The sequence below is a fragment of the Apteryx mantelli genome, chromosome 21, assembly GCF_036417845.1.
Source record: "Apteryx mantelli isolate bAptMan1 chromosome 21, bAptMan1.hap1, whole genome shotgun sequence".
In the NCBI taxonomy this organism is placed as follows: domain Eukaryota; kingdom Metazoa; phylum Chordata; class Aves; order Apterygiformes; family Apterygidae; genus Apteryx; species Apteryx mantelli.
In genome coordinates this window covers 5,769,972-5,794,914 of record NC_089998.1, presented here as the reverse complement: position 1 = coordinate 5,794,914, position 24,943 = coordinate 5,769,972, and the positions used below count along the sequence as shown (strand labels likewise).

Genomic DNA, 24,943 nt, shown 5'->3' with positions numbered 1-24,943 from the left:
AAGAAAAAAAAGATGTTAAGGATTGACACAGATCTGATAGTCCAAAATGTTCAGAAATCACCAGTTTTTAAATTTTTGTTAAGGGCATATTCATTCCTGCAGGGTAAAGACTAGAATCAACATCTGGCTTCTCTTAGCAATGTCTCTGTCATTTCAATATGCAAAATACTGAAAAAAAACCATGGATTTGGAGCCATGGAGCAGCTACGTCTAAGACGTGATTTTATGGGGTGATCCTCTGGCAAGACTCATGAAATACTACTTGGAGAGCGAGTAATAGCTTCTCGCCTACTTCTGCGCATCTCGGCTGATCAAAGAACACTCCTAAAGTGCCAGTAAATGATACATTCCCTCTGTTTTTCAGACTAGCACCCTGAACCCTGATAGTCTGAAAGGTTCGAAGGCCTGCATATTCCCTCTAGCTGCGCGTCAGAGACAGCTTGGTTCAAGAGCACAGCAAGCAAGCAAAGATGTCTGGGAGTGCACCCAAGGCTAGAAACAAAGCCATTTCTCAAATACAGGAACAGTTACTTTGGCTGCTCTTCCAAAGCCAGGATCAGTAATATATTGTCCTGCTGGGGAAATCTGCTAAACCTGCCTTCAGACTCAAAGGCCAACACCATAAACCTTCACCTGGATTTACTGTGTTCAAACTCTCAGGTGCTTCATTTCAGACTGTAACAGGCTGACGAGGCGGGAGGGAGCAGACTGGGAAAAGGGCACCAGACGAGCTGGTTTTAGAGAGACATTGCACATTTTGTTAAACCCACACTCAGTGCTGATGTTCCCTGCCTGTACTAGCAGCTCACACTTTCACAACAGTTTGCACGCATAAAGCTGCACACCGTGTCTGCTATAACCTAGTTTTGCCTATTGGCTCAAATAAAAGCTGATGTCTTGCCTGTGCACTCATGGAGGTCAGATTTCAATAGATCATAACCCAAAGAGTATGAAAGTGACCCCGGAAAGCACCTACCTCTTGCTTCAGCGTTAACCTGGACATAATTTCATTGTGGTCAATCAGGGATAGCTCGTCTACCTCTTCCTCCAACTGTGACGATTCCAACGCATCCGGTGACTGCTGCTGCCTGGAAGAAAGCAAACAACCATCAGGGCCATCACCCAGCCAGACAGGAGAGGAGAGGCTGGGTCCAGCTGAGCTCTCAGTGTTCAGACCTTCATTAAGTTGCTCTGAGTACACAGAAAGTCTGGAGGTAAATCCTTTGCAAACAAGCCCAAATATCTAGCTCTAATTCTGTTGCTTTGTGCATATCTTGGAAAAGAGAAAGATGAACCTTCAGGACCTAAACACTTCCTGGAGTTCTGGCTGACAGGATTTTATTATGGCCTGCGTGAGTATATGCTTCTGTGTCTCCTTAATCTGCCAAATTTTCAGTGCACACAAATCTAAGCCCTTCTTCAAATGTATAGAGACCAAGCATACTGTACAGGCATATCTTTTAGTCAGCTCACAACGCATTCTACTGCTACGAGGGGAGATGACAGGCTGTCTTCTTGCAGGAAGACATGGCGAAGAGCTCTTACCACTTTCTGTACATCCATGACCCTAGCACTCCTAACCCTAAAGGGAGGTACTCTTATGCCTGAGCACACACTGTGCCTGGATTTCTTAAAAATAAATAAATAAATGAATAAATAAAATGCACGTGTCCTTCACAGCTTTCCCCAGCCACAGGCCCAAATCCCTTGCACCGATCAGCGCTTTTACCAGATACTGAACTTTGTAGAGCACTGCTGCATTGTCTTCTTCACTGCAGGGATTAAAACCCTCAAACCAGCTGCAGGAAAATGGGGGAGGGAAGTTGACTGTCACACAGAGAACAATGCTCTTCCCTATTTTCGCTTTAAAAATTCAACTGAAGAGCAATCTCAAGCAGCAGGGAAGCACTCACTCCACTTCTACTGATGCCCATCTGTTACAGCCTGCACCTCTTCATTTACATAGACAAATGATAGCTAAGAGCATTAGAAGGGATATAAAGCCTCCTGCTTTGGGGCCTCAGCCAGCCACTAACTAGCAGAGTTAGGAAGAAATTCCTTTCTGGAAGACTATTTCCCAACAGCGATACAGACTTTTCTTGCATGTTTTCCTGGAAGCTGGAGGGACCAGCCAGTGTCAATGACAGGAAAGCCAATTACGACTAACACAGGCTGCATTAACCCTTGCTGGCCTGTTGTGTTCAGTAATGCCACCTTGCCTGGATCCTCCTTGTTCGGTGGGATCCCACTGCTCACCAGCTGTGCCATAAAGTGGGCTCAGTGTCTGGAGAACTTTGAGATGGTTGAACGCAGAACAGGAGGCAACCTAAGGGCTTGTTGGTAGAGCGCTGGGCTAAAAGGATGTCGGTGATAGTCTGCACAATTCGAGGGCTGGATGCAGGTGTACCGTGGGAGTCAGGCTCACCTTTCAGCACCATCTTTGCCTTCCTTCCCCATGGCACTGCTGTTTGAAGTGGAGTCTTTGGAGTGGCCATCTTTGACAGAGGGAGATTCCTACAAAGAGGACGAAGTTTTTCATTATTACATGGGATCCTGCATCACAACTGGTCTTGCATGTACAGTCTTACTGCCTCTAAATGGCCCTTTACTGTAAATTCCAACAGAGCGGTTAAAGATTGATGCAAGTTAATGCCAAATGCCAGGAAAACACAGAAGTTAATTAGACAGGAAATTTGGGACCATCTCTGGAGACTAGTGTAATTAGTATTGTTTGCTTTTAACATTGTGAAATGATGCTGAAAGTTACAACACAAGTCAGCTGCTGTCTTGGATTTTAACCCTCTCACCACCTTTTTTTTCCAGCCCTTGCTGTTGAAATATACTTGCCTTCTGCTTTAATCAGTACGGTCAAAGCCAGCTCTAAGCTCTCCAGTTTCAGTTCCCCTCCTACTTACAACCCCCAAAAGACTAGACAGTCTTAGTGGGTGGATGAAAGTTGCCTTTTCCACCTCCCTTCTCTCCCGTCAGGGAGGTTATGCAATGACGCGGTGTTTCCACTTCACAATCCACTGCTGTGGAAATGATGCTAATTCAGAAAAGCAGAACCATCTGAACCTGTGGCATGGAACAGCAGGTACAGAGTTCAAGGCAAATAAAGACACAACATTTTAAATTAGCCATTTATTAAGAAGAAAAATAGCCACAAATGGCAAAGGGGAATATTAATCTAACAGTGCTAGAGTTCAGAATTATTTAACGTCATGCAGAAGGAAACTTGGAAGTTCAACCTACTGAAAAGACAGGACTGAAACCACCTACATGCCACCCAGATTCAGCCGGGAAAATGCACTGATTAATTTAGGTTTCATAGCGTCTGCACAATTTTTCCAGACTACGTATCTGTAAAGCGCTTAGTTTCAAAGTGAAGAGCCCTCCAGCTGCTGTACAAAAGGATGGGCCTGCCTAGATGCGTCTCTTGAAGGGAAGCGGTGGGAGCACTATCTCTTGGGCCATTTAACGCTAGCACAGATAAAGGTCTCGGAGACATCCTGCAGGGGCTATGCCTTCCAAGATGCGGGTGGGCGAGAAAGATCACCACAGACCTCTGCCTTTATTTTCTCTGGGACAGCAGGAAGATGGTGCCTCCCTGCGATGGAATACACCCTGTCTCCTGGAGGAAATTCCTGATATATGAGCCTTGCGCAAAGGAAGAAACATTCTGTGATTACAAGGCTAAATCAATCACTTACTTTGAATCCAAATGGTGAAGGAAAAATAAAAAATAGGAGCAGAAGGCTTGCTTTATTAAAATAGGAAAGCCAAAGCAGTTACAAGTATAAACATGGACCCCAGGACCGCACCGGTCAAAGAGCGTAGCTTTCTGAAAAAGGAACCTCAAGCAAGCAGCTCTACACAAATGGCAAAGCACAAGGAAACAGCGCGGAAGGAAAAGCCGTCCCTACGTCCTGCCGGGGCTCGGCAGAGCCTCGAAAGCACCACCTGCTCTCCCCAAACCGGGACGCCAGCACGGCCTGCGAGCCGGGAGCGGCCAAGCACCGGGACCGAGACAGCAACACGAACACACAAACTCCACAAAGTGCAGAAGAGGCCGGTAGCAAGCGCGTTAGCCCTTGCGTGGACGCAGCATGCACCAAGCAGCCCCTTCCCAGGGTTTGGCCCTCTCCAGGTTACTTACTCCTTCAGAGTGAGGGAGTTCCCCGTTGCTCTGGCCAGAGGAATACAGATTGACGTATTCACCCTCACCAGCCTCCTCACTGGCGTTTTCACTCTAGGGGAGACAGGACGAAAGGAGACATGTGACGGTGCGCTGCGCCCAGCGCTTGGCGTGAGTGAGCGAGCATGCCCGGCCCCCGCGCCGGGGGGAGATGCGGCCGCCGCCGCCTAACTGGGAACCCTTCCTCTGGCTCAGCGGGGAGGCTGCCAACGCTGGCCGCTGATGCCGTGCTCTCCCGGAGGTAATTATCTTCCGTTTCTCGAGGGCTATGCGGAAGGCCTTGAGCTACAGCGGGACAGCAGCAGGTGCTGCTTTGCAAGAGCTGCCATCGACTCAAAACGAGACTGCGAAGGCGTAAAACGCACGTGCGGACCTCAAGGTTACAGAAGCTGAACACAGAGAGCTTGAAACAAAAACGCTTATCCTACCAACACTGCAGTCCTGCCCCTACGAGCGGATCAGTCCTGCAGCCCAGAAAAGACCAAATGCATCCCCAAACCATGCTACGCAGCACAGCCTATAGCTGTAACATCGGCCTAAACCAAACTCAAGGGCTACTGTGCTCTAACAAGGACCCAATGCAAAGAAGATGCAACAGCAAGGTCATGTCTGAAGTGTGTGAGGAGCCGACCATTTACTTGACAAACTCTGTGTCCCTCCTCCAAACTGTGTGGAGAGGCAGCACGACCATGCCTTGTGCTGATGGCCCACTGGTGGGCAAAACCAATTTGGGACCTTAAAATAGTAGCGTCATACCAGTGGGGGACCAGCATTAGCCTAACCTCACCAACACCTGATGCATCGCACCAACGTGCACTGCCACCAACCACACAGCTAAGGCTGCTGCTAACTGGGAAGAGAAGGAGCGTGGAGAAAGCAACAGGTTCACTGCACAGGAGAGCACAGAGCTGAACTGGATCTGGGCCGCTCCAGGGGCTCATGGGTGACGTAGGACAGCAATCACAAATCCTGGCACGGGAGTAACTGCAAGATGCGAGCCACAGTTAGGAGCCTGTGTTTAGAAACAACCAGCCTCACAAATCATTCCTTTACCTTCTGCAGATTTGTACTACGATGCTTCCAGGAAGCTATAGCATTTTCTTCTCCTCTTCCTTTCACTAGGATTTGACATTTTGTTTTTCCTACGTATGTGTTAATGGTTTCTCAGACCTGCTTGTGCTCTTCATTGTTTTGTACCCATCATTTTTATACAAAATCATCTCTCTGCCTTCATACATATGTGTGGAATCCAGACTAGATCACATTGAGCTTAAGCGTGTATTAATGCAAGAGACATTTCTTTAAAAAAACAACCCAGTCTTGTGTTAAGGTGCATTATCTCTTTGGATAGTCTCACCGAAGACGTCTGGAGAGAATCAGTGAAAGAGGTTTCAGAAGGAAGGCAGACAGGAGCATTCCCGTTAAAGCTGCTCTCCTGAGAAGAGGAGTTTGGCACATCCACAGTGCTTGGTGACGGGCCGGCTGTGGTTGGCACCGCTAGGTCAGAGCTCTGAGACGGATGGACGGGCGGAAAAGGAGGAGTGGAGCAGGACGAGGAGGTAGAAGACAGGAAAGGAGGTATGGAGACTTGGTTGTGAGGCACAAAGTCCTGGGAGTAGGACCTAAACACAGATTTGTACTACAGGACGCAGAAGTGTACAACACAAAAACAAGGAAGACGGGAAAAGGAGACAGACAAAAGAAAAAGTAATTAGATTAACAGTAGCTTAGCAGCGACAGCACAAGGTAATTCTGACAAAGGCCCCTCGCTGCTGAGGGGCAAACCTGAGCAGCGACAGCAGTATTTTATCAACCGCACGCGAGAGCAGGAATCGCCACTTGGGATGTTAGCCAGCTTTTTCACGGTAAGGCATGTTCTTACGCAAACAGCAGCCAGGCTGCTCGTCTCCTAGAAGGCAGGGAGAGGGGGCAACAGCGTATATTCCTGTGGGTACGCAGCCTCAGCTAGGCAGGGGGGAAAAGCCCGGATATTTCAACAGTTAATGACAGAAAAGTGCACTCTGAAAATCATGTGAGCAGATGGAAATATGTAAAGGCATATAGAAACTGTGATGATGAGCACGGTGTATATATCCAGGCAGAGAAAAGTATTCTGAGTAGCTATTGCTTTTCTGGGATTTTCCACAGGATCCACATTTAAGATGTTGTTTGCTCCAGCCCTGTAATTTAACAACTACCGCTTTAAGTCTGTTCTAGAGCTACACAGCTGCCAGCTAAGAGTGACTGCATACTGTCTTCAAAGTTACACTGAAGGATAAAGAAGGTTACAATAGCAGACACTGTTATTCCTTTCCATTTGAGAAACTTTGGGAGCAAAAATGATAATTGCTCTCAGGAGCAATTAAATCCTTATCAAACCAATCCTCCAACGTGGTGCCTCTCAGAGTCAGCTGAAGAGATGAAAAGACACCATCTACATAAAGCTTTATTTCCCTGTCTCTCCTAATCATCAGATTACTGTTCAGATAATATTAAACAGGGTGCAGTGGGAGTATATTGTGCCAAGAAAAACAAGAAAAATTCTGGTTTTTAACATCTGGTGCTAGCAAGACCTGCCATCAGGGTAACTCCAGCACAAGAACAGAGCAAAACTGACCCCTAACAAAAAAAAGACAACCATCCTAAACCTGCTGGAGAGATTATTTTAAAACCTGCAGAGCTCAAGCGCTAGTGAGATCTGTGTCGCGGCCAAGCGGACTGAAGAATCACGTCATCTAAAAAAGTGCTGCCGTGAAGCTGCGGCGGTTGCTTCTTTGAGTGGACAGTGCATTACAGAGCTCTCAAGAAGCACAGGCACAACTTGCTCAAACCCGGCTGTAAAGCAACGCTGCTGCAGTGTTAAAAGAAGAAAGGGACAAAAAGGCATGAATCTGAAAATCCTGCATTTGCTCAGGAGAAATGGGCAAGTGATAAAAAGCAAAGCTGACTCCACCACCCGAACCTGGGCAACAGCACCCATTTTGGTAGTGATATATATTTTTTTCCCACCTTGGAAAGATACAAGTTCACAGCTGCTTAAAACATAAACTTAGAACTCCCTCGGGCAAAAAAGCTTTTCCACTCCAAGCTGGAAAGGAAACATAAAGGTCAATGGCTGGACTTTTACCTTCCACCACCTTAATCCTCGAGTGGCTTCCCTCCGCGGTGCGTGGAGTCCGGCAGCGCTCTATGTGTATTCCCGGGGCCCAAAACAAATTGCAGGCCATAATACAGAAGAGCAGAGGGAGGTGCTTTGGGAAGAGAGCTTAAAAGACTACTGAAAAATAATGAGGATGCAAATCCCTGCCACCTGCCTGTGGCAAAGAGGAGCCTGGCTCCAGGACGGGCTCCTCTCCCTTCCTGCCCATTTCTTTACAGATGAGCAGCCCTGGCTCTGGGGACGCTGTCAGCTTTCGGTGCTGCCTCCGTAACAATGACGGGTCTAATCTCCGCATTTACTTTCTGCCTGGATAAATGCTCTACATTTATTCATTTTCACTTGCATGGCACAAAACGCTAAATCCCTCGTAAGGCTCCGGGCTCATGACATCATCTTGGCTCAGCAGATTCATTATGCCTGCCACGTCTCCCCGGTATTTCATGATCTCACTGGCGCTAATATGCCACCTAATGCCCCATGTTGTAGGCTAGTCCCCAAATAGGAACAGGAGCAAAGCGGACGGAGAACGTGTGCCCCTACCAAACACTCCTCCTGCAATGGCTCTCGAGAAGGCACTTGACACACTGCTGTCTCAACAAGGAGCTCTTCTGCTCCAGGAAAGGGAACCATTTTCTCAAACATGACCTAGGTCCCAGCTCCTCTAGAGTTGGGCTTCCTGCCCCTGTATGAGACGGAAGGCATGCGCTGCCCTTCACTTTGTAGTTGATGAGCATCTTCCACCGAGGAGTCCCAAGGGTTTGTCTTTTGAGTTGCCAAACCCAGAGAAAAAGACAGGATTTTGCAAAAAAAGCTCATTTTGGGCACGAGTGAAAGGAAATCAGTGGCCTCAGTCAAGTCACTTTTGGACAGCCAGCCACACGGCAAAGCTTTCACACTGCTTAACAGCACTGGCAGGGTTAGTTAAGGCCAAACCTAGGCCCTGAGGCTCGGCAGCTGACACACTGCACAGTACAGAGCCTGCTGGCTAAGCTCACAGCTCCGGGAGATGAATTACTGGTTATGGGGAAGGAAAATTTGCACAGCTTCTGCCTTGGACGGTTTAAGAGACATTAATCCCAATTCAAAGGCAATTTAGACCTAAACAGACCTCAGCATTGCATCAATTTGGAAAGTCGGAACATGGATGCATTGCTACTGACAATCTCTATATATCCTTATCTCCTTGGTCTCATCAATACGCCTTTCAAAATGACACCTTGGGGTGAGACGCACAGAAAATGCCAGTTTAAGGGCCAGGTACCTAAGAAAATGCATGAGTTTTCATTATGTGATCCACAAACAACCATTTAATGATGCAAACATGCTCTCAGCATGCTGTTAACAAAGGAAAACAGTAGAGAGCAGCTTTTGGTGCGCTGGCATTAATTAGCCAGGCTGCTCTCCACTTCCAATTTTTTGTGATGTTGCATCTTGTAGAAAGCGAGCCAGGAAGACCCCTCCTTCCCCCGGCAGCTCGGCAGGCCTGCAAGCAGCTCTGGAATTCCAGCTATGCAGTCACGCTGGGACAAGAGCCAAGAATGAAGCATACTTTTAAAGGGGAAAAACACCCTGCGGTTGAGATGATGTCCATATGGCACCCATTCCTCTTGCTCCCAGTCCAGCCCGGCCCAGCCCAGCCAGCAGCTGCAGCAGGAATTGCTACAGTGGCTTCCACAGGGCTGGGGTGTTGTACATCTTTTAGAAGTCCTCTTGTCCTTTAAAAGCCACATTTATTTTGGGAAGGGAGAGTCCATTCAACAGAATTGTCACAAACAACCAACTCTTCCCCCTCCCCCTCAAAAAAAAATCACAGTTTATCTTGGAAACTAATCAGTGCTTGTTTTTCTCTGCTTCTTAGAACTTTTTTGTAGGGTCAGTAAGGCTTTGGTTATGGTTGCACTGACATAGCCTCCTACTCCATGGCTTCGCTTATTTGTAAGCGAAGTACTTCAAAATAATCTTTGGGAAAACTAGAAAGCAGGGTGCAACGGGATCCTTTCCAAACTCACTGCCAGGCTCCTAAAACAGAGCCAGAAAATGGTCTCCCAGCACCGGCAAAGGAAGCACCAACATGCTACAGCCTTGCTATTCCCTGCAATGAAGCTTCAGCAGGAGGCTTATTAGTGTGTATCACAGTCAGGTAAGAACAGCTAACTGTACCCAAGTCCTGTTTGGAGATAACCAGCTTGGGGTTTGTGTGGCTCTGACCTACAACGGCAAATGGGCAATGGGGAGAGAAGAGAGAGATCCCTCTTCTCTTGCCAGTAAAGTGGATTCTTTTAAGTATCTGCCACTCCAGAACTACTTCCACAAAATGTGTTCAGAGCTAGGAGCAATCTCCTCTTCTAGGAGCAGCAGGAAGCTAGCTTATCCGGACCTGAATGTTTACCAGACAACGAAACCACTGTGACAGAGAGGTCTTCTAGAGATGGTATCCTCTAACATTTTCAATTTGTTGCCTTTGATTTTTTTGCTACAGTCAATGTTTTAGAACAGCTTTCCATCATTAACAGCGGTGCTACAGGAAGTCCCAAAGGTCAATGACATTATGAACGTTTATTTGGATTAGATGGCAGGAGATAAGCACTCTAATAGGAAACTTATTTCAAGAGTGACTTTCTCTACATTCACTAAGCATGGCTGACCACAAGTAACAGAGAGGCAGGGAGTTCACGGGCACATAGTTGCTGATTGTGAGCAACAGTAGTCTCCATCCTAAATTCAACCTTTGAATTCAATTAAATGGCTGTCAGAGCATTGCAGCATCAGCAGACTTAGACGGTCTTCACCTTTTAAGCACAGCCTTCTCTGTTACCCTACTGACTTTTGCCAAATTTATCTGCAATTCCACCAGACACTCCCAGATCAGATAGAGCATCAGACTTCCAAAACATGAAGGTATCAGAAAAAAGGATCAATCTTTTAGATCTCCTGGTAATGCTATTAAGAGGGAGACATGGGCAACATGCCAGAACTGGATGCCCAAATTCAAACAGTAGAGAACTATGTTCATAAAATACTGGGCGTTGTACAAAGCCGCTTACACCCTAAGAATATAATTACATAGACAACTTTTGGAAAACACTTCCTATCTCATGACTCAATGCTGGGCTTCCAGGTACTTTTGCTAATGAGGAAGGAAGTGTTCCTGCAATGAATGGCTGGAAACACAAACTGCCAACAGAATGGCTTCAAGCGCTGCCACAGGAAAGGCAGTAACTCCTCATGCTTCAGTGTTTCTCAGCAAAGCCCCTGACCTGGCTGCACAGCTGACCTCACTATTTTTAAATGCTGGTTAGCACAGCAGATGGATAGATGGGGCTTTCTGTTCCCTTGGGCAAGGGTCTCCTGGCTTAACCGCAAGAGAAAACACAAAATCCAAACTTCTTAACTGGGAGGGTTTCTGGTACATCTTTGCAAAGCAAAGGGGTGATGAAGACATTTGTAAGACTCATGAGGCGTGCTATCATGCATTTCTCTCTTTTGAAACTATCAGGAGAATTCAATCGGATCACAAGTACAGCATTAACTCCTCTTTATCTTGTAAATAATACCACCACACTTAGCAACTGACCTTTAAAAAGCAGAGCTTGGAGACAAGGCAAGACTCCTAAAAAAGTCAGTCACACGAAAAAAACTGGAGCGTGGCCTATGAGAGATCTACACAGAGACTGACAGTGCTCCAACTGCAGGAAAAATTCAAGCTACTGGAGGAAGTGGTTTTCAGAAGCAGGATTCGGTGATGCCAGCATCAAGAGCACTATTAATACCACCATCCAGGCCTGCTGTGGGTACTGGAAATAAACATAAAAGTAGGAGGAACACCAAACAGGAAAGGCAAACAATACTTACAACTCAACAGCTGATTAAATGGATGCAAATTCCCCCCCTTTCCTTCTGCTCCAAATTAATGAGCCGAATCCTGTTTAGGACAGGAATGAACTAACACACCATGATCTCAGCCCCTGTTTGATAGCAGCTCCCATCACTGGGCCACCATAAGATTCAAAATAACCCCCAGTCTCTGCTTAGGGCTAGTGCTGCAGAGCATGTTGTGGACTCGAGCTGAGCTCCATAAACAGAAGTAAGGTGGAAAAATATGCAAAGCACATGTTTCAATCGTGTGTGCCTTTAAACACTTCTCTGACCCTTCTTTTCCTGAACATACGTTAGCACACACACAGACAAGAAAGAAAACCAGTTGCTGTGAATTTCTGCGCACTCACTCAATTTGCTAAGGAACGCTGCGAACAAGTGACAACAGCAGCCCTGAACTCCAGTTTTCATAAGGGAATTGCTTGCGCCTTCTGCTGGAGTGGGACAGCCAGTTTGGTTTCTGGAAAGTCACTGGAAATGTTTGTGAATTAAAAAGAAAACACAAGACAAAACAACACAGAGAGGCAAGTGAAGGATACAGCCAAATTTCCACTAGCGGTATGTACAAGCCTTGGGGAAACAAGTGCGCTCCTTATTTCAGTGAGGAAAAACTTCCTAGCTGCAACTGAATGCAAGTCTTTCTGCACTCGTCAGGGGAAAATATGCCGATAGCAATATACCTCGTCTCCCAACTGACTACTACTATCAGCACATAGCTCCCTAGCTGTTTGGGAGTAAAAGATTTGACGCCTGCCCTTTGGGCACCTGCCCACCCATTTCCAGTCAACTGCACAGGGAGTTAATAAAACAAAGGACGATATCGCCACCTTCACAATAAGAAATAAGGAAGGTGATCAGCTAGAGAAAAAGCCACTGCAAACAATTACCGAGGAGGATGTTTTCTTATTGTATACCTCCTTTCACCCCATTCAGCAACAGAAAGTAGTTTCAAAAGAGAAGGGAATCCCTAAAATGACCCTTGACAACACAACCCAGTTGAGACTGTCCCACTGATGCAAGATTTGACCACATAACTTTGCATGGGATGAGGAAGACGGTGCAGCAGTTTCTTAAAGTGTCAGCCCACGCTGCAGACACGATCCTTGCTGGCACAGAGGCTAGACGCGAATCAGACTCAGTGAAAAACAGACTCAACTTGCCAAACCTATGAGGTTTGATTCAGTTGCTCAAGATCTGCCTCTATCCAGTAAAAGCTATTACCTCTGACACAATTTCCTGCAAAGAAGGGGAAAAGAGTGATTAGTGGGTTGATAGAGCAGTGGCGGCTTCTGGACTGCAGCAGTGTCTGCAGCTCTGAACAGAAAGGAAAAAAGTCAGGATTCTGGGGAAAAAAAAAAATCATACATTGCAAATTAAGAGAAAGGAGCAAAGATGCTCTGAACTCCACCTCATTTTTGCTTCAAAGCACTGGCACTGAAACCAGTGTTTTAAAACCCCATAAATCAGTAGTAAGGAGCTGTTCCTGCATGTGCAGTATAGACATAATGGGCTAGCAATGCAGAAGACGGTATAGGCTCGGCTTTCTTGCTGCCTTCATGTGACCAGATTGGTAGGGGAATAGGTTTTCCCTCCGGGATTGACTCCTGCTGTCCCCCCCACAGACCAGTCTCCAGGGAAGAAACCAGCACAGGGCACTTGCTGGAAACGGGCCACGCTCGGTGAATCCGCAGCGCGTGGCTCACACAGAGCTAATGGACAGCCATTTCATTTCTTTATTAGCTTTGACTTCCTGGTATTGATTTAAGGAGGCTTTTGCTTCACGCACAGAATGGATGGAGATTAATGTAGGAGATGTTATCATTTTAAGAGATTTGATAATCACCATTGATTATTTGGGTACACAGGAGGCCTGTTCCTCAGCTGGCTGGTACGTGAAAGGTTTGCTGTCCCTAGCATTAACCCTCTTGCTGGGACTGGTAGAAAGCCAACGTTTATCTTCTAACAGGTTTATTGTTCACCACAGTGCTCATTTGAATGGACTTTCTGCGGTGAGAAAGGAAAAAAAAAAAGCCATGAGAGTGCAGGAGAGCAGAATATAGCAACACGCTTAAAGCGCTACTGGTGCCGTTCGCAGCATTCCTCGCACGAAGACGCTCGCTCTTCCTAGGGAAGGCTCAGGAGCAGATTGCGAGAAAGGTTCTCGCCCTTCTTAGCATTGAAATATAGGGTGTCACCCTGGGAATGATCCAAACTTTGACAGCTGTTTCACATCGCTGTCTTATTAGGGATAGGGAAAATGGGATAAAGCATGGTTATGATATTATGTGGGTCAGCTATGAAGCATGTAAGGGCATTGGTATTTTGCAGCTCACAGACAAAGAGACAGTGTCAAAGTGAAAATCTCATTCTGTCTGTGAAAAATGGACCAGCTAAAGTCATGAGCAACTACAGAGATTACCATAATTTAAAGGCATTAATGGAAAAATTGCCATTTTTAATTCAGTTTATTTCCTTTGTGCATTTGACAGTACACTGCCTAGTTATTTTCGTTGTTCTGTGTGCTCTAGTCATTTATTTCCCCTCACCAAACCCTTGCAAAAATGAATAAGGATTTTATAATGAAGTTTTAACATTTCATAAAGTAATATACTAAAAATAATGTAGTTCAAAGCAAGATGAGAACAGGTCAGAACAGTTAAGCATACAGTAACCATAAAATCCAACCAAGACACTTTTTAAAGTAAAAGTGCCCATGTATTTTTAGATCATTATATCATCATATTTATAGCCTTTCATTTAAAACAAAAACAGTGAAGTGCTTTTTACTTGCTATGATCTGGTCTTACAGTTCTGTGCTTTGCTTGTAAGAATCACTATCGGAGAGCTGCATAATTCAGAACTTTTGCATTATTTCATATTTTTTTGCAACTTGCTTACCACAAATTTAAGCAAGTCCACTAACATTTCCACACCTCAGCCTTTCTGTCTATGCAACAAAATTATGATACTGCTCTCTGTCATTCAAGTGGAAGCCAAAAGCTTTAATTCACTGCTTGTGAAGTAATACTGCTTGTAAAGTACTTGAATGCTTTCTTCTTCTGACCCAGGGCATAACATCGTTGTCACTAATTTTTAGAGAATTAAGTGTTGAAATGGGAAGATAGCAGTGACACAGTGGGAGAAAACAGTTTTCAAATATTCGATATTAAACTAATTTAACACTTCTGAATTCGCCCAAATCTTGTCTGATAATTTCTTCTCCAGAAGTAGTCTAATTTAGTAAACATCCAGGTCACTGTTTAAAAAAACCAGTCTATTCTCAGTTGTCAGCATGCAGGCTATAAGAGCATAACCACATAGTTTTACATGTAAACAAGCCCTGTATTGATGAGCTGCTGGAATCCCACGGTTAGATTTGATTTCCTTACATTAACACTTTATCATTACTACCACGTACTTTAAAGCTGCTGATGACCCATTTAAGCAGTGCTCTAAGATTATTCTTATCTTGATTTAAATCATTCTCAGCTTCTCCTGTGGTTCTCTCTTCAGACTGCTCAGAAGTGCTGTATAAGAGAAAACCCCCTGCTCATTCATCAGGGAACCACACAAGCTTATTGAGCTTGTTTGGGACTACGGAGACGTGGAGGGAAGCAGACAAGCAAATAAGAGATGAAAGAGCTGGTAGAGGCCACTTTCTAGGAGAAAATCGAGGAGCCACACGCTGCAGCTGCTGGTCCGCGCATTGGCCTAAACCCGTGTGTTGCAGAGATAGCATCTCATCATTTCTCCACAGGCCAGATCCACACAGCAGCATTTAATTGACTCGTCCACATCCCTGACATTATGTGATTGAAGAAAAAGACTCTGCAGTTCCAGTGTGCAGTTTTGGCAATGCGCTGGTCAAAGGAGCGTGTCTTAATACACAGGCCAGATGTCCTTCGCCGCTCCCTCACCACAAATGTCAATATAGACGTGTATATAAAGTAGCGAAAGCCGCATCTTCCCTGCATCCCAGGTCTTTTAGTAAGATTTACACACACTTTCTCACCTGGCTTATTGCTACAACATGAGTTCAAGAGAACTTTCACGTTTACCTGGACCCGAGAGAATAAGCACAGAATTTGCACACAAGCGTTTCACTAGCACGAATACATGCACGGGTTACAGAAGCGCGGCGAGCAACTCACCGAATGCACAGGAAAGGAGCTGTGCCGGTTGAGAAAGGAGTTAGAGACTGACATAGTGAGGCCCTGAGTGGCACCGCTGTCCTCGGGGGTGAAGGGCACTTTAGTTTGCTGGACACAGTAGGAGACAGAAGGGAAAGAGGAGGCAGCATAGGAGGCCTGCTGAACAGGGGAAAGAAAGCAAGAGACAGGAGAAACAAAGAAAGAAAGCACAGAAAAGACTATGAATAAGGGTAAGAAACGCTAACTGTACAACAATGCATATAACGGCTCGCTAAACAAACAGCTATTCATACAGTTCGTCAGAGCCAGACACACCAATATGCCCTTCTCGAGCTCAGGAGGCATGACAAAAATCACAGTTCAAGTCGTCTTTGTTTCACAAATCCCTTAAAAATAACTCCCACCTCCCCCCTTCCAGTCCACCCTGGACAGCTGCTTCGGCGACAGGCAAGCTGTTCCTTGCAGCCCCTTTTCCCCATGGCGTGGGGGGAGATGCCCAAAGCAGCGGGTACCGCAGCAGGAGCTGCTGCCCAGTGGAACTGGCTCTTGCACACTCTGGTTTTATTTTTTATTTTTTTTAGCAACCTTTAGAGTGGAAACTGGGGTCTTTCCAGTGTGATCTAGGGGACTTCACAGGTACTGCTGAAATACTGGATAACTGCAGTGTCCATCACTTTTTCATGGTTTCACTCCAATCCAAAACTATGTATCATTTGCACAAGAGGGAGATATTATACTGTAAGTAATAAATACTATTAAGGAATTCCTCCTGAATCCCACTGTAGTAAGGAGTCTGAGGGAGGCTAAGCTACATTCAGGCTTTCTCAGCACTGATTTGTTGAATATAATGTACAAAAGCTTCATAACTAGGATCTGAAGCTCACTAGAAAGGCCTTTTAAATTATTATTTTATACAGAGGAGTCCATCCAGCACAACTTGCCTACTGCTAGAAGGGCAGCTGATATCCACGTGATTGCTTTTTCAGAACCTCTGAGCGCAGCCAGAGCCGAGGAACAATTCAGTCCAGCAGCTTTTACTGGGCTTGTGAAACGAGCTGAGCCGTTGTCTGCTTGCACCGCTTCCCCGACAGAGAGAGGAAGGTATGTGTGGAAGGCTGCGCTTCGGGAAACCTTTGCTTCAGGGGAACTGCAAGCAACACCTTGATGGTATCAGCTTGCGCAAAGACAAGAATGCCTAGCAGGCAAAACAGTGACATCTTGACTGCCCAGATAATGATTAAAGGACAGAAAAGAAATGCTTTGCTTCAGCTGACAAATTCAGAAAAGGAGCAGAATTTCTCCCCAGAACAATGACGACTACGGTATTACATAATTCTCATGGCCTGGCTTGAAGTCTATGCTTTACATACCCTCTCTCACGGCAATGCAGACCAAGTCACCATCAGAGTCTGCTACTAGAACATAGTCAACTCTAGGAGGAGGAGGTAGGGCAAGGAATTACAAGTAATGTCATGGTCCAAGGATCACACTGACAATGGGACCGGAGACTCCGGAAAACTGCCTGATCCTTCAGAGCAGAGTCCTGTAGACTCTTTAGTGCCCTTGCAAAGCAGGTGGGTCATGGGCATTTAAGGTCTCAACACACAAACCAGTAATGCATAGCACCCAGATCGGCTTAGCCGGAAACAATACTTTACCTTTCTAGGACTCCTACCTGTGTCACAGGAATGCAGTTAGGTGAATCCTGAAATTAGAGCTCTCAGTTGCTGTCCCCATTTGATTAAAAGTAACACCCTGGGACAGTCAAACTTTAGCACAGATAAAACTTGAAGAAATACTGCAACAGTCACCCTTGTGAGGATAAGATCATGGCTCTGCTCCCACGTTTCCTCCTACTCTGTTAAAGCCATGGCCAAAGTAAGTTAGCTACTTCAGCCCAAAAGATTCATTTTTTTGAAATGAAGTAAATCAGCTAATATGAAGAATAAAATAAACAAAAGCCCTAAGGTGAGAGTTAAAATAAAAAGGGGGGGAGACCACCCTTAAAAAGAAATAGGACAAAAAAGCTCCATTTTAGTTGGAAACCAAACTTCCGTTGCCATCACCGAGGCCAGGATTTCATCCACCATGTGGAAAGTGGCATTTGCCATAATGCCAAATCCATATACGCTTGTGGATGCACAGCTTCATGTGCCTGCAGTCTGACAGGGCCAGAAGAAAACTATGAATTGCCATTTTTAGAAGGCAATTAGCATTCTCAAATGCAGGAGAACGGCTACGAACTAATGCAAAGCCCTGGGACATGCAATGGCAGAGGTGTTGCTGGGACAGCCCGCCAGCTCCCTTTGCCACAGAACAGTGAAAGAGAGGTAAAATCCTGAATCTCACAAGGGGACTAATGTGGGGAAAACATGCATAAGTTAAATAATGGCCATACCAAAGTTTTGTGGCTCTGGGAAAGACCGAGCCAGATCAGCAGCCATTATGTTTAAAAGGTTAATGTCAATGGCATCCTTGACAACAGTTTCAAAACAACTTTGGGAACACCAGTGCAGCAACCTCTTGAAAATTCTGTTGCCCAGAGCGTTAAATTCTTCAAAGCAGTTGTTATACAAGCCAGTAGTCTGGCATAGATTCAGCCACACCATGTGGAAGACTTATGTTTCACTTTCAGGGCATTTATGGGACTTTGGAATAGTCTGCATGTGGGGTTAGAAAGGAGCACAGGAGCTCAAAGCAGATGATGCAAAATGCCTAAAAACATGTTAACAAGGTGACAAGAAACACGATGTGGATAACACCAATGAGAGATCCTCCCATAACAGCAGCCTGTCAGAAACCCAGGTAGCAAGACCAAAGCTGTTTCGGGGAGGGCAGCGCACCCTGCCTGGACAGAGCCCTGCAAACACCACTCACCAGCTGCCGCTGTTTCGGTGGGAGTGCAGGAGGAGGTGCCAGATCTTGCGAGGGGTCTAAGCTGATAAAGGAGTCATTGAACCCATAGACTTCCATGAGGTGCTTGTTCTTCTGCTGGTAGATGTGCTCGTTCTGAGGTGTCTGGTAGAACATGGATGGCTGCGGCTCTGAGTAGTCTTCCACAAACTGCATATATGTCAACACTGTAACGCAAAAAAAAGATCTCACTCACCGCTCCTGGTCTGCAAGCTACGGCTTTTGCTGCAGCAAGTAGACAGAATACCCATTCCCAAAACAACCAAATGAAGAGTAAGGCCATGCCACCCTTCTCGTCAGGCTTTGCTCCAGGCCAGGAGAAGCAAGGCATCCCTGCCCTGTTCACAGGTAATTCACACGGTAAGTCTCCATTCATCTCGGAGGAAAGAATCTACAAATATCCCTTCCTGCAAGTCAGAGCACAATGAAAGTAATCACAGGCCACAAGCAGACATTTGGCAACAGTTGTGCTTAAACCAGCAAGGTCTCCAAAAGCTATTTGAGCAGCTTGATCCACTGACTCTTTGCCATGGGTTATCGTGAGGAAGGAATTTGGGCTATTTTGAAAATGTTCCTCAACAGCTAATGCCCAAAGCCTCCCATCAAAAGAAACAGAGTAACTTCACTCTGCTTTCTAGGAAGCACAAATTACCTTGCACAAAGATGCAACCTTGACAACAAATATAATTCTCGAGCCTATAATAAGCCTCATATCTGTAGTCAGCAACATTGCTAGAATGAGAGGGCTCACAATCTTTTTCCTATCAGAAAACACCTACCTGTGAGATTGAGTGCACCTCTTCCGCAGCTATTTATATGCCATTGCCAAAGCTGGCACAAGTCTTGCCTTTTAAAAGTGCCACTGACGGTGCCATCCTACTTCATTGACTCAAATCCAACTGCAGCTAAACATCCCTTTTTAAACCATCTTAGCATCTCTAATTCTGCAATTGAATCCAACTGATTTAAAGGCATTTCTGAGATGCGGTATAAAATGGTATTTCTGAGATGTGGTATAAAATGAGATCAAATTTCACTTAGTAGACTTTTGCATCTGTATAATACCCTTCAAGAGTCAATGAAAAAAACCACACAAGTCTGCCTACGTAGCTCCGACAGAGGATTAGATATTGTCACCGTATTTTAGTGTGGGAGGGGGAGAAAGACACCCAGTGTCACAGAAAGACTGACTACAAAACCTCAGAATGATTAAAAACCAGAAATGCACCTAATAAATACAAAATAAATAAATAAATCTTATCTGTATACCTGAGAACAGAAGCAACAGATGTATTTAAGTGTCATAAAAAGGACTAACTAGGGCCTTTTTGCAAATAGGCTGTCATGCACAAGGTATTCTGTGATCATTCCTCCCTTCCTCTTGTTAAATGTGCAGTTGTCAGATTTTGTAAATCTGGTCATTAGCTGGCAGTTGTTCAGCTTCTACCAGCATTTTAGTTGTATGGCTGAAATGAATGGATGACTTCAGTGAAAGCTATAAATAAATGCTCACAATGCAGTATTTGCACATCGTGAAGCTGGTTCCCACACTCGCAGCAAGGCAAAGTGCTCTGTTCACCTGCCAATAGAGATCTACAGGCCAGCCAGCTTCAAACAGGATGCAGCCGTGCAAACGTGTCGGCAGGAAGGAGTTGCTTTGCACCTGTCTTTTGCACCTTTTTTTCAGATTTCCTCTAATATTTTAAACTCCATGTAGAAATGGAGCTAACATAGCTGCCCCTTCCCACAGAATTACATCCCTCCTTCAAAAAATAGAATAAAAAAAAAGGGAGGGGAAAAAAAAAGAAAAAAAGCACCATGGCAATCAGACTGCAGGAAACCTCAGCTGATACACTGCAATCCCAAGTGGTAACACCTGCTCTTCTCATCCTGTGACCTAGCACAGTGCTGCCAGTGGACAACCTGTTCACATCCCACTGCACTGGCAGCTCCTGCTGAAATTCTGACCTTCAGTACCCCCCGCTATGCAAGCCTGGCTCCTCTTCCTCCCTCAGCAGCCCTCCTGGGTTCCCAGCACCACCTCACAGATGTATCTCACCATCCTTGCTGCTTTAGACCTTTTCTCCTGAAGGGAGATGTGTCAAGCCGCATGCATGTGTGTGTATTTATGTCTGCTCACCTGCTGGTGTAGGCACTTATGTTGAAGCAAAGATCAAATTCACTCCACTCTCAAGCATTCACGTGAATTTTAACCTAAGTCCTAACAGTGAAAAGAAGTGTGTTCTGACAATATTCTCTTATTTGAAATCAAGGTGGAGGAGTCTCAGTGTAGAACATACAGAATTGCTCAAATAACAAGTGTTTTTAAATATCAGCAATTCGGTTGACTCAGGTACTTCCATTAATACCTGTGCCCTGAAAAATGCCTTGATATCACAAAATATCTTTAGAGAACAAGCTCTAAAGAAAGCTTATGAAAGATACCTCTCTAGCAGCAAAAGTGAACTAAGGATCAATACTCCTTGGAGATGTATGGAGGACAATAGCTTGAGACCGTAGTCTGAGATCTCACCAATTGAGTAGGACAGAAATGAAGAAGTTGGGCCCAGGAATCTTGGCACCATGTAGCGAACACTGGGAAATTCAGACCAACCTTTCACATGGAGTTACCTACAAAAACAGTGCTACAGGTAATGTTCAGATCTTAAGATGACACCCAGGATCAATATCTGTGAGCTCCTGGGTTCATAAGTCTGTACAACACTATAAACTTGGGAAGTGCTGGTGAAAAGGGTAACACATTAGACACTTGGGTAAAATTAAATTACTGTAACTCAAAGTAGTAAGCTTGAACGCTGCTGAGAGCCTTCACTCAATCTGCAAGGGAATAATGAAGAGCTCTTTTATCTCAGCTCTTTATGACGCTAATGCATCCCATTGCCATGGCAGCTCCTTGCCTCGCTTGTCAGAACTAGTCCAGGGCAGGTGAGCGTGTCTCTGCTTCTGCTTTGTCCTCCTCTATGCTTTTAGGTTAAGTAAAAAACGGTTGGGATGGTGAAATATAATCCTGGCTCAGAAGTAGAGATTGCAGAGCGCAGATTAAAATGGGCATCATTTAAACACTCCCAATCTTGAGCAGGAGAGCGAGGAAACAGAACCACCCCTGTGATTGCAGTTTGCATAGGGTCTTCTCTCTCCCTGCCCCCTCCATACCCTCCCCTCTCTGCTGTGTTTTTTAACAAGGCAGAAATTCAAAAAGCAGATGGGAAATTACATCACCGGCTCAGATCAGGCTGCACGCCCTGCAGCGGCTCTGTACGCAGAGGGAAGGACGGGGGCTGCAACCTCTGCGGTGAGCAGCCAGGGTGGCACGTCGCAGTCCCAAGGCAGCGCCTCGGGAGAGGAGGGAGGAGAGAGAGAAACCTCTCCCACCAGAGCATCCAGCCCGGCTTATGTCAGCAATGAATCAAGACAGAAAATATTTGGGAAAAAAAAGATCTCAGACTGTGGCTAGGAACACCTTCCCAGCAATCCGCTTACAGTGTCTTGGCTGTCCTTTCGAAAGGAGCTAAATCTGTTCAGGGGTTTCTAGCTTACAGCAGCTCTGCCCACATGATAAAAATCGCAGGTATTGCTCACACTGCAACAGAAGCGCATGAGTCAGCTAGCGGGGCAGCAGCGAGCTCTGCAGCCGCCGAGGGCCAGGGCTCTCCTGACGGCGGCGTTCGGCTGGGGGAGAGGAGAGAAAGGCGGCAAGCAGCTTCTTGTCAGGAAAAGACACCCTCGGACCAGTGGTTCTTGAGGTCTGCAAGGAGTTCCTTGAAGATTATCAGCCATAAAGCACATCCGCAATATCAATAAGGCATGATGAGGAGAACTCACCAACTCCTGGCACTGTGTCAGCAACCCGTGTTACACCTACCCCCGCACAGGAGCAACGGGTTCGTGTGTATAGACAAGAGCCAAAATAATGGCAATTATCAAGCTATACCACGTGCCAACTCATTGAAGAAGACAAGGTCAAATAAGCCAGTCTTTGCTGTCACCTCCGGGCTGAGAGCTGTTCTTCAAAAGAGCTTGTATTATATCCTGGCTAAGACCAGACTGCCCTCAGCAGGGTTCCTCCAGTTAAATACCAGCTGCTTACAGGGCACCAGGCTGCATTTTGTTCCCACTGACAGGGAGAGAAACATGAAAAAATGCCTTGCCACTAGTTTGCAAGCTGTCTGGGGGGAGGATCTCGTTATTTCAGACCATGGGCTCTTCGTGGCAGAATCTGTTCCACGTCTGTGTCTTGTACAGCAGGAGCACGATGTTGGTGCTCAAGTAGGAGTCTGGAACAATTTGCCATTAGCACGGTAACATATACTCTCACAGCACTGTAAAATAATAATTCGTGCCAGACTAGAAGGTTTATCACTCCCCTGTTTAAATTATACAGAAGATGACTCTTGGAGGTTCCTCTGAGCACAGCTCACAGTAATACACATGGTTAACTCAGGCAGAATTTGATGTATATTATTAATAAAAGCACCATAGAAGTCTCCACTGCAACTTTTCCTGCCAACCAGCCAACTACCAAAAGATGACCCACAACAAAGGGACCACAATCAAGTCATGTCTGTGAGAGCTCTAGATATTTTAAATAACTTCACGCACCTCATCAGGATCCCAGGCGCTTGTCGGGATTACAGAAGCAGGGATATGGAAGCAACGCTGCCTTATCTATGTGATTACACAAGGATATCTACACGCATCAGCATCTAGGCCAAAAAAATCCTGGGTGCTACCGTACAGCCTGTGTAATGTTTTACTGCCCTTCTTAAGCTGAAAATAAAAGCAAAACTAACAACCACAGATCTGCGGTGTGATATACTGCAGAGTAAAGACAATCTAAAACAAGTCCTCAGTGTCACATGAATGCAATTAAAAAATCTGCAGCAGTCAGGTATTAGTCCAACTACTACAAGCTTTGCACCAAAGGCACTTTATCAAATCATCAGAGCTGACAACACATTAGAGAACAGTCTCTATCCTCCCTGACAATGCAATCTGATCAATACTCTGAGAGCTTCTGATAGTGCCGGGTGACAGACGACAGTTAACTCTATTTAACATCAAAGAAAATTCACATGCAAGACCTGGCTATTGGGGCTACAAGTGTAGACAGGCAATAAAGGAGAAGATAACTTAAAACTGTTTTTAAGTGACTCCTTGACTTCACAAAACATCTCATATGATAACAGAAAACAAAGACACAGGGCTTAAAGAGAAAAGCAAATAGCCCACATCTCTCAAGTGTGGCTGGATTGTAAAATTGCCTCTTACCCAAGGTTCATCCAGGCATCTCCACGTCCTAAAGCTGTCTACATGTACGGAGCAGCATCTCCCTGCATCCACCCCGGTTTGCCTGGTGTAAAACTACCTGGATAGCTCTCATTAAAAAGATGCCGAGCCCACAGATGCTATAAAAGGGAGGATCTGTATCACATCCCCCTTCAGCCAGTGCTACACACAAGCATTTAGAACCACAGAAGTCACAACAACCAATCCTCGCTATGGACCGTACCACCTTTATTGCCCCTCTGTTGTCTACAAACCAGCATCTTAGCTCCTCGCTATTTGTTTTAATTACCTTTTAATTCTTTGCTTGTTTTACTTACCAGAGAGAGAGAAAAGTGATTTCCTGCATATGGGGACTCTGAACTACAAGAGCCTCACTTTCAGGTGGGTCGGGCCTTGTGGTCTGACTAAAATTCTGGAGGGTTACAATTGTGGTCTGGCCACCAAGGCATGGTATTCACTAGTGGAAATGCTTTTAGTCGATGCCCTTTTTAAAAAGTGAATGGCACAGGAAATTACCATAGGAATAGGCAGAATACTGGCTTTGTAGCATGACACATCGATCTCACTTCCAGCTTTCTCCCAGCGAAAAGACTACAAACTGCAAAAATGAGTCACAAGGCCAACTCAGCACTTTTCAAATCAGTTCTTCACTTGGGCTGCAAGCCGTACAATTTAACGCTGTTGATCCGGATCTTGTATACACTGCCTCCTCATGCACTGTACAACTGTAAAACTAGCCAGGGACTGGTAAATTAACATTTGCTGGATCTCACTGTATAGTCCACCGTCTTCCTTGACGGATCAGTATGACTGCTTTTTTGGCAAGAGGATTCCCTTATTTTAAGCCATGAACATTAAGGAAATCAGAGTAAGATCATGAGCTCGAATCGCTCTGGTGTGCCAGGAGTCTGGCTGCGGATGGAGAGTCTTTGCATTTAGAGGCTGCTCATTTTAACGATGTGGGAAATTCTTAGGCATACAACGGAAATGAGATCTCATAGCAAACAGCAGTATCGGACACCAGGCTAATAGCGTTGTCTTGCACAACCATGTGGGTGACTTTGTTCCAATTGCCAAATAACTGCACTGGCAATGCTCAGTTTTGGACAGAAAAGCAGGCCTTTCTCTGAGCTCTTGGAGAGCACTCAAGTTTTTTCTGCAGTGGGAAAACATTCATAAAACAGGGGCAAGGGGAAGGAACAGACATAAAAAGGGAGGATAAACCAGGAAGATCTGGAAAGCAGAGTGCCCCGAAGTTTCACACTCAGGCAAAAAGAAGTAAGCTGTTCTCCCTACAATAATGAAGGTGCTGCACGTGGCCAGTTCCCTGGGCCTGGACCA

General features: G+C 45.5%; 1 protein-coding gene across 4 annotated transcripts in view; it reads right to left on the bottom strand.

Moving 5' to 3' along the window:
- Positions 1 to 24,943, bottom strand: part of RAPGEF1 (Rap guanine nucleotide exchange factor 1) — a 90,792-nt gene that overhangs the window by 12,286 nt on the left and 53,563 nt on the right. For 2 of the 4 annotated variants that reach the window (XM_067309319.1, XM_067309320.1), the window contains exons 10-13: positions 18,260 to 18,462; positions 15,383 to 15,541; positions 2,426 to 2,514; positions 977 to 1,088 (exon numbers count right to left, since the gene is read on the bottom strand). In XM_067309319.1, the coding sequence (XP_067165420.1) occupies positions 977 to 1,088; positions 2,426 to 2,514; positions 15,383 to 15,541; positions 18,260 to 18,462 (563 nt within the window). Of the gene's footprint in view, positions 1 to 976; positions 1,089 to 2,425; positions 2,515 to 4,156; positions 4,250 to 15,382; positions 15,542 to 18,259; positions 18,463 to 24,943 lie in introns of all 4 variants that reach the window. The other 2 variants (XM_067309321.1, XM_067309322.1) reach the window with 2 other exon arrangements.